This window comes from Hesperophylax consimilis, chromosome 9 (assembly GCF_061612785.1).
Source record: "Hesperophylax consimilis isolate HC1 chromosome 9, BYU_Hcon_1.0, whole genome shotgun sequence".
Lineage (NCBI taxonomy): Eukaryota > Metazoa > Arthropoda > Insecta > Trichoptera > Limnephilidae > Hesperophylax > Hesperophylax consimilis.
In genome coordinates this window covers 37779284-37789792 of record NC_142844.1, presented here as the reverse complement: position 1 = coordinate 37789792, position 10509 = coordinate 37779284, and the positions used below count along the sequence as shown (strand labels likewise).

General features: G+C 31.4%; 1 protein-coding gene across 1 annotated transcript; it reads left to right on the top strand.

Annotated features, from left to right (window-relative positions):
• The first annotated feature begins 1873 nt into the window (after positions 1 to 1873).
• LOC149421313 (phospholipase A1-like) lies at positions 1874 to 4067 on the top strand. The gene is made up of 7 exons (XM_089635491.1): positions 1874 to 2000; positions 2220 to 2277; positions 2359 to 2611; positions 2724 to 2872; positions 3084 to 3301; positions 3493 to 3649; positions 3986 to 4067. The coding sequence occupies exons 1-7, from the start codon at positions 1874 to 1876 to the stop codon at positions 4065 to 4067; spliced, it is 1044 nt and encodes a 347-aa protein (XP_089491617.1).
• The last annotated feature ends 6442 nt before the right edge of the window (positions 4068 to 10509 follow it).

The window sequence follows — 10509 nt, the reverse complement described above, 5'->3', positions numbered from 1 at the left end:
TGCTGAAAGTCAATAGGTTAAGATTTGAATAACTAAGCACTTTACAATATTTCGACATGCGTGAACTTCAAATTAATTTTAATAAGTATTATGGGTAAGATTCAAGGACCTAGATTATTGCCCAGCTCGAATTTAAATTAATGTTTTTTTTTTTATTATTTCACCCTTTAGGTTGTTAAATCTTTAGTTTTTAAATATTGAGGAGTTCCAGTTTATTAACTAAAGTCTCCGGCATTGCTCGAGCTTTAAACTGAGTTTTTCTAAATCTTATGTAGAAAGTGACCTCCGATTTGTTTTGAAGTTCAAGTGTGCAAAATTTCATCAATCTCGGAATAAAAGTGTAGATTTTTATAAAAATAAAATCGATTCTGCCCGCACAACCTTTATAAAAAATCATCTTTATATAAATAGTAGATAGTGGCGTTTATTTTTATTTCTGAATAATCTGGAATCTTTTCCATTAAAAATCTTAAGTAAGTAGTAACATTGAAATGTTGTGACTCTCTCTAAGTAGTAACATTGAAATGTTGTGACTCTTTGTAAGTAGTAACATTGAAATGTTGTGACTCTCTCTAAGTAGTAACATTGAAATGTTGTGACTCTCTCTAAGTAGTAACATTGAAATGTTGTGACTCTCTCTAAGTAGTAACATTGAAATGTTGTGACTCTCTGTAAGTAGTAACATCGAAATGTTGTGACTCTCTCTAAGTAGTAACATTGAAATGTTGTGACTCTCTCTAAGTAGTAACATTGAAATGTTGTGACTCTCTCTAAGTAGTAACATTGAAATGTTGTGACTCTCTCTAAGTAGTAACATTGAAATTTTGTGACTCTCTCTAAGTAGTAACATTGAAATGTTGTGACTCTTTGTAAGTAGTAACATTGAAATGTTATGACTCTCTCTAAGTAGTAACATTGAAATGTTATGACTCTCTCTAAGTAGTAACATTGAAATGTTGTGACTCTCTGTAAGTAGTAACATTGAAATGTTGTGACTCTCTCTAAGTAGTAACATTGAAATGTTGTGACTCTCTCTAAGTAGTAACATTGAAATGTTGTGACTCTCTGTAAGTAGTAACATTGAAATGTTGTGACTCTCTCTAAGTAGTAACATTGAAATGTTGTGACTCTCTCTAAGTAGTAACATTGAAATATTGTGACTCTCTTTAACCCCTATTGTGCGGCTGGCTACATTTACAGTCCAGTGAATTTATGACTTCCTTGAGTTGCACTGCAGTGTGCAGTGTGTATAGCTAGGTCTTAGACATTTTGAATTTATTTCGTTACTGTCCATGAAAATTCCAAAATCAAAAGTTCATTTTGTAGAAGTGTATCTATTATTTCTAATTTAATTTTCAATATTAAATTTGGGTTTGAGATATTTACAAAATTTTACCTATCTCATAGGGGTACTCATTTATATTTTATTTATTGTCTTATTTACGTTATTATGCAATTGATTTTTTATGCACAACAATTATAATCATAACTTTTTTTAATGCAAATCAATCCATGATATTAAATATTAAAAACATATATTTTACACTTTTAGAATTCACATTATTTATGCCCATCAAAAAATAAATTATTAAATTAGAAATATTAAATGGTTGCCAGTAAAATTTGCTGAAATGCAGATAGGTGATATTTGCCCCGTTACTGATTAATAAACACGTGTTAGATAAATCCCTAGTAAATCTAATATCCAAATTATTTTGCTGAAATTGAAATAAATTTTGCTGAGTTTGAATAAAATTTTGCAAATTAGTGAAACATCTCTTATCATTTCATATAAAAGAGCAGCACATTGAGATAAATATCAGTAGTTTACTTCACTTTTTCACGGTACTTGTACTGTAATAACAGACCAATCATGGCCAATTTTCTATTCTTCGCAGCAATTGCGGCTGGATGTTTCTTGTTCATCGAAGCTGGACTGTTCGACGGGTTAAAGGATCCCAAGGATGATCTCCACACCTTCTCCTTTAAAGAAGAATTTAGTAAGAATTTATTTTTGTAATATCCAGTGCAAAAATATATTAACAGATATTATCAAAGATTTGCATGAAAAGTGTGTATGAATTGCTAAAGCATATTGTTTCAGGTTTTGTTCAGTAATTATATGGAAGGATAAAAAATATTAATTTGTCACATCAATAAGCTTAGATATAATATCATTTTTATTGAATACATTCGGTCTAATAACAGTTTTCTTTTAGATGCTTACGACGACAGGGGAAATAATGTTGAAGATGTTCAGTTGAGGTTCTATAATGGGTAAGACTCTTCAAATTTTAACTGAATAAATATTTAGTTTATATCTTGAAACATGTGTAATAGTAATAAAAATATTTTCAGCAAAACTACCAATCAGTTTGTGGACATCAAGCTCCCCAATGGTGCCAAGTTGGTGGAACAGAAGGAATTCAACAAGGAAAACCCAACCGTCTTCTATTCCCATGGCTACAAAGAGACTCCTGATTCTGAGAGTGTTCTCACTATCGTGTCCTCCTTCCTTCAAGCTCAACCCAACACCAACGTCGTCTTGATTGATTGGTCCAACATGGCTTTTGGATCATATCACGTCAATGCTGCCCCCAACACTAAACTGGTAAGATTCTAGAAACCAAATGTTTTGTTCTTACAGTCCCCCCACTCTGTCTTTTATTTATTCTCATATACAATGTATGTGTATGCATTGTTTAACGTTTACATCTTTTCAGGTTGCAGTCGCAGCAGCCGCCCAGATCAAGAAGTTTATCGATCAAGGACTCAATCAAGCAGGAATTCACCTTATAGGCCATTCCCTCGGAGGTCAGATGGTTGGATCCATCGGCAAAGATATTCAAGTCCTGGGCATCAAATTGAACAGGTAACTACTTACTACAAAATACAAACCCACTTGATAACATTATATCTCTGTAAAATATTGGTATTCATCGGCTTTACGTAGACTATGAAAATAAATAAATCTAGCAAATATATTCATATACGTAAATAAGTTGTATATGTATTATAAAAAAACATTAATTATATTATTGTGTGATGAGATTTTTAAATGTACCCTTTTTGTTTATTTTCAGAATTACTGCTCTGGACCCCGCATTCCCCCTTTTCTATCCGGGGTGGGTTCTTGGTCACATTTCAGCCTCTGATGCAGAGTTTGTTGACATCATCCACACTGATGGTGGTGCCTATGGAGCCCCCGTGCACACTGGAACAGTTGACTTTTGGCCCAACGGAGGAACTGGAATACAGCCCGGATGTCCTTTCATTGCCCCAATACCACTTTCCCCCGAAAGTATAAACAACTAAATATTTATTTTATTTACTACATATTCAACTTGAAATAGAATTATTTAAAAATAATTAAATTACCCATAAACTCATTATAATCTATGCCTGCTAATTCTCCTATAGTCAGGAATGTTTTGATTCTCATTGTTTCCATAAAATATTTGTTATTTTATAAAATATTGAATTATTTGTCAGATCTGTGCAGTCATTGGAGGTCCTGGAGGTACTTTTCTGAATCCGTTGTAAACCCGAAAGCATTCCCCGCTGTGCAAGCCACATCCTACCACCATTTCAAGGATGGAACTTACGAAGCAGGATCATTTGTGTACATGGGAATCAACGCTGATAAAAGGTAAAATAAGCAAATTTATCCTTGAATTTAATTTGTAATGATATTTTCAAGAGTAATATTCTCTAAATTACCATAATTTTGCAGAGGAACTACAGACTCCAGCCATTAAATAATATCTTTCATATTATGTAATGTTGCCATGCAAGTTACTCAACCGGATTCAAAAGATCTTTAGATATAATGTTAAGAAATTATTTAAAATTACAACGCAATAACATTCGCCGGTTCAAAGTACTGTTCATGTTATTACAATACTCTTAGTATTATTGAATATTAATTAACTTGTAATAACTAAAACGAAAAGAAAATTTAATATAGGTCAATATTATGTTTCAGTTCTTCCGGAGACTACTACCTGACCACCAATGCAGAGTCTCCATTCGGAAAGGGTGAAAACGGAATCCGCCATAAGAAATAATTATCCCATTTTTGACACAATATTTATTTATTTATTTGATTCGTCTTGAATATTTTTCAGAAAAATGTTATTTATTTGAATACAAAATTTTATTAATTTATTGAAATCAATCTATTTTTTGATATCTTCCTTTTCTCTTTCTTGTCCTCTGCGACACAATACTTCCCAAATTTCCCCAATATGTATTTAGCATTTCAATATTCAGTTGGCTCTGAACAGAGAGTAGATCGCTGTCTTGGGACTAACTTGCACTATTTTAATGTGAACAAGATTGATATTTATTTATTTACATAAGGAAAATAATTAGTCATAATACTCAGATGCATGCGTTCCAAATGGGTGCATAAACACAGCCTTCCCTACCTTACTCACACAATAATATAAATTATATTAACTTATTGATACAGATTGACCATCCAAATTTATCAAATATATGCGCCAATTTCTAGCCAAGAATCGCAGCACCTCGAGCACCCTACCAACTGCACATTATAAAGTCTTAAAGATAGAAACTAAGTATGCCAAATCCAGGTTTCCTTTATATGTTTATACTGAACATAATATGTACGAGTGTGATGTGTGATTCAAGAAATTACTCTTTTGCGGTATCTAAATATGCAGCGCCTTTCAGATCAAATTGCGACGCTTAGCAAAAGCAATCAGTGCCATCTGTCGGTACCTATATTAATTAGTAAAACTTTATTAACCCAATACTCATAAAAATATTTGTTGCCTTTCTTTTAAAATATTAATGAGGTGTTCAGATAGTGGAAAAATATTGAATTTTTCTAAATCCAGAAATAGTCCAGTTCATAAATTCAATTTGATTGGAGTTAGTATTGCATCTATCAATGTAGAAAGGGATTTTCTGTCTGCTATATCGCAACGATGCATGGAAATTTATTTTGGGTGTAGGAGTAACAAGTAATATCATAGAGTGTTTGATAGTACAGGATGTGATAACATTATAACAATATAAATATGATTCGAAATAAAGTTTTTTTTTTTGTATTAGGCAATTCACCCTAAAGAGAGTGCTATGTGCCGTTAAAGTTAAGGGAGATGGTTATAATTTTATGGGAAATCTATACGAGAATAGGAAATCTCAAATATTGAAGTCATTCAAGTCTATGAACTTGTATAGAACTGAGAAAATGCGAGAATTGTTGAGAGAAAGTAAATAAGGAATACTAAGGGGAGATTGGTGGGTGATTTTTATAAGTAAACGATAAATGCCTTTGAAGGATGAATGATTTTTACAATTAAAGAAAACGTGATCAAGAGTCTCATTTTCCATGCCGCACTGGCAGAGTGGACTATCTAGGACCCGGATTTTAAACAAATGGGATGCAATGGAGCAATGACCAATTCTCATTCTAGAGATACAGGATATAAATCTTTTGGATTTTTTCTTGCCGTGGAACCAAGGTTTACTTGGAATATGATTTTGTATTCTAGCATAAAAAGTACCAGTTCGGGTTTTCGTATTAGTCCAATTTTCTTCCCAGGAGCGGATCATGTTGGATTTAAGAATTGGGATGACGTCAGAGATAGGAATTCTAAAATCTAAAGGATTCGCATTCGCAACAGATATAAGTACACTTTATTCACTAATAGACACGATACCGATATAATTATAATAACGGAGCGTAATTCTTTTAATTTAATTCTTCATAGTTTTGGCAAGCTTATGGATGTATGTGCTATCAATTGCTCTAAATGAATTAAAATTAATTTTAAATGGATGATTTTATAGCTAGCCAAATAGAAAATTTCTACAAAATCCATGAATACGAATGTGCAAGCACAGAGACATGTAATGAATTTTTCCCACACAAATTTAACGGTCTATTCATATTACACCAAAATATTCGTAGTATGTTTCAAAATTTTGATGAATTTATTATTAAAATCAATAATCTAATATTACAACCAGACTGTATAATATTAACAGAGACATTTACAAATGATGAGTCACCAGCCTTTCAACTTCCTAACTATACATACATCCCAACTAAAATAAATATCAATAAAAATAGTGGAATCGCAATATTCGTTCACACCAAATTCAGTATTATCACGACTTTAGAACACCCAATATTACTGACTAACTGTATTCAAATCGAAATTAAACTCGATAAATATATTTATCACATAATTGCCATTTACAGAACACACGAATCAAATATTTCACATTTTATAACTCAACTGAAAAATATATTACTACCGCTTAAAAATAAAACCTGTTTTATCGCGGGTGATTTTAATATTAACATTAACGAAAAATCAGAAAATATTTTCAAAAATGAGTTCCTAAATTGTATGACTGAATTAGATTTTAAATCATGCATAAACAAAAATACTAGAGAAATGCACGGACAAAAATCGTCTTGCTTAGATCATATTTGGATAAACATAAAATTACAAAACCTATATAAAATCAAAACAATGATTTGGCAAACGAATATTACTGACCACCACACTTGCTTATTATTGTATGATAATGAAATAAAATCACAAATTAAGGCTCCAATTACTATTAAAAAAACCACAAATATTGCCACTTTAGAGAAAAAATTGAAAGCAGAAACTTGGTGTACGATACTACAATCTAACGATGTCGAACAATGCTCAAATATGTTTGAAAAACAAATTATGGATCATATTGAAACCTCCACAACAGAGGTCTCATTATACACGAATTCAAAATTCAGACGTATAAAACCTTGGATCACTTGTGGCCTAATAAAATCTATCAGAGAAAAAGAAAGGCTATATAAAAATACAATTAAAAATCCACACGATGAAAATGCTAAGATAGTTCTCAAAAAATATAGAAATAAATTAACAGCTTTAATTAAAAAAAGTAAAGACGACTACTTTAAAAAAATAATCTCTACTTCAGAAAACAATCTAAAAGTTATTTGGAAAACGGTAAATTATGCAATTGAAAATAAGAAAAAAAATAATTCTATAAAATATTTAAAACATGAAAATAATATCATAGATGTATCCAAAGACCCAAAACTAACAGCAAACATTTTTAATTCTTACTTCTCTAAAGTAGGAAACAATCTCGCTGATAAAATCACTAAATCTGTACACACACCAAAAACTATAACAACTAATACCCAAAAACAAAATACACTATCCACTTTTAAAAAAACTACCGAAACTGAAATACAACTTGTAATAGAAAGCATGAAAGACGGATCCTCTCCAGGTTTTGACCACATTTCTGTGAAAATTCTTAAAGAAATGAAAATGTATCTACTGAAACCACTAAACCACCTTATCAATCTCAGTCTGACTAAAGGCATATTCCCAACAAATTATAAAAAATCTATAATATCCCCTATCTTTAAAACCGGCGACCCGCAAAATGTTTCAAATTATCGACCGATATCACTAATATCGAATATAGCAAAAATATTTGAAAATATTGTGAAAAAAAGGGTTGTTGATTTTCTAGAAAACAATAAAATATTACATTCCAATCAATTCGGATTCTTAAAAACAAAAAGCACACAAGATGCAATAGCAAATGTAACATCATTTATATACTCTGCACTTGATGAAGGAAATAAATGCGCAGGAATATTCATAGACCTAAGAAAAGCATTCGATAGTATCTCACACGCAAAGCTTATCAAAAAACTGAAATTAAATAACATCAATGATAAAGCCGTCCAATGGATAGAAAGTTATTTGAACAATCGTGCACAATTTTTTAAAATAAATGACCAAACTAGCGACCAAGAAACATCAAATTTTGGTATCCCACAGGGCACCGTGCTTGGACCAATATTGTTCATTTTGTATGTAAACGACATATTTATTCAACCATTGCATGGCCAAATTATCTCTTACGCTGATGATACAGTCCTTATAATAAAAGAAAAAACTTGGGAAAAAATTAATCTAAAAGCTACAGAAGACATAAATAATCTAAAAATATGGTTTGACAATAACCTCTTGTCGTTAAATAGTGATAAAACATATGTCATTCCTTTCGAAATTAACACTAACATTGTACCTCCAAATCTTCAAATATTCTTACATAATCATTCTCTCGCACAACACGATACTAATCACTGCCAACAAAAATGTTCACTTCTGAAAATAGCGGATAAAATTACATATCTTGGAATAATCATAGATAAAAACCTAAAATGGAAAGATCACATCGACCATACAATAAAAAGAGTTAGGAAGTTAATTCATATATTCTTACGGATACGAAACTTTTTATCAACGAAAAACCTATACTCAATATACTACGCATTAGTACAGTCTATTCTTCAGTATGCCATTATCAGTTGGGGAGCAGCTTACAAAACTAATCTGACCCCCATAGAAATTGTTCAAAAACTAATAATAAAAATTATACTAAAAAAACCTCCAGACTTCCCAACTGACAGCATATTCGAAGAATTCAAAGTTCCAACATTTAAAAACTTATTTATAAAAAATTCAATTATACAAATTATAAAAGAAAAAGATAAATACGCATTTATAACTGAAAATCGTACTAGACTTAAACATGTATTTGTGTGCCCCAAATTAAACACTTCTTTTGCACAACACCATTATACTCACCAAGGAAAATTCTTTTTCAATAACCTACCAATAGAAATCAGAAGCATTAGGAACAAAATTCAATTGTTGAACTCCATCAAAAAGTATTTTAGAGAATGTCACACTAAAAATCTTACTTGTTTTTCTTCTTACTGAATACATATATGTTTACATATTTTAGTTAACGGGTCTGATTGCCATGTGTCTATATTACCTACACATACATATATATTGAAATACATGATTATAGTAAATAGTAATTATAATTATATGAAATGTATTAACTGTATTAACTGCATTGTATTATCTGTACACGTGACTTTATTTGTACATAATATGTGAAATGTTAACTCTTCTTCCATCCACAAGCTAAGGCTTTTAATGGAAGACCAGTAAAATTATAATATAAAAAATGTAACTAACTAAAAAAAAAAAAAATAATATTAATATTAATTAGAGCCAGAAATTGTTCCAAGTTTAGCTAGAGAATCGGCTTTCTCGCTACCCTCAATTCCTAAATGGCCAGGGACCCAAACCAATATTGTCTCGAAATTTAATTCACTTAAAGATTTAAGGGTGTTTCTAATATTATAAATAATATAGTCTTCTGGTTTATGGATATTTGAGGAAATTTTCAACACTGCGCTTAGTGAGTCAGTGCACAGTAAGGCTCGTCGAATATTGAAAAGCTGGATTTGGCTCAAAGCTTGTTCAATTGCGAAGCATTCTGCAGTAAATATGGAAATTTCTTTAGGCAATTTATAAGACAAATCTAAATCGAATTCGGGAATGTGTACCGCAGCTCCACAATCTTTGTTATCAGACTTAGAACCATCTGTGTAAATGAGAGAAAATTCTGGAAACTTAGAAGATGTAATGTTTTTAAATTTTTCCTCAACATTTTGATTAGATGAGGTTAAAATATCAGTTCGGAAGTCTGAAGTTATAACGTTGGGGATATAATTGATAGAATCAAATGGGATGGTGAAAATAGGAAGGATAGGATCTTTTTGTAGATTTTGGAGGGAAGAAGACAGAGATTTGAATGAAAGAAAACTTTTTAGAAGGAGAGGAAGTCGATTTTTATCTGTCGATCTTTTTTCGTTATTTAAGTTACTGAACAAATAATCAAGGCTTTGTTCTAAAGGGTGACGCGATATAGAAAAAGATTTAAAAATATATTTATCAGCTAGGAATTGTCTCCTTAAAATTAAGGGGGGATCAACACATTCTACCTGGAGAGAATTAATTGGAGAAGATTTCATCGCTCCAATAATTATTCTGAGCGCTTTGGACTGAATTATTTCAAGTTTTTTGTCCAAATATTTAGGAAGAGGATCAAAAAGAAATGTTCCATAATCCAAATGGCTTCGCACTAGAGCACCATACATTAATTTAAGAGTAGTAGGATGAGATCCCCACCACACTCTGGAAACAGCTCGCATAATATTTAGCCCCTTTTCACACTTAGCCGAAATTTTCTGAATATGCGGGAGCCAGGAAAGTTTATGATCCAAAAGTAGTCCAAGAAATTTAATTTGCTTAACGATTTGAAGAGGGACATTATCAAAGCAGACAGAAAAGGGGGGTATTTTTCTTTTGCGTGTAAAAGCCACTACTTTGGTTTTAGACGTAGCTAAATTCATCCCATTTGTCAACAACCAAACTTTAATATTATGTAAAGCCAAATTCAATTCCTTCGCAGCGCGCGATAGATTTTTGTGTGATAAATAAATAAGGAAATCATCAGCAAAATAAAGTCGCTTGATAGAGGAAGGAATTACACTGTCTAAATCACTTATATATATATTAAATAATAATGGACTGATTACGGACCCCTGAGGTAACCCCTTCCATAGTTTGC

Excerpts from the sequence above, each read along its gene's own strand:
- LOC149421313 (XM_089635491.1), top strand. The coding sequence starts at position 1,874 with ATGGCCAATTTTCTATTCTTCGCAGCAATTGCGGCTGGATGTTTCTTG. Across the intron at positions 3,302-3,492 it reads AATACCACTTTCCCCCGAAA|ATCTGTGCAGTCATTGGAGG; the intron begins GTATAAACAACT and ends ATTATTTGTCAG. Across the intron at positions 3,650-3,985 it reads GGAATCAACGCTGATAAAAG|TTCTTCCGGAGACTACTACC; the intron begins GTAAAATAAGCA and ends ATTATGTTTCAG.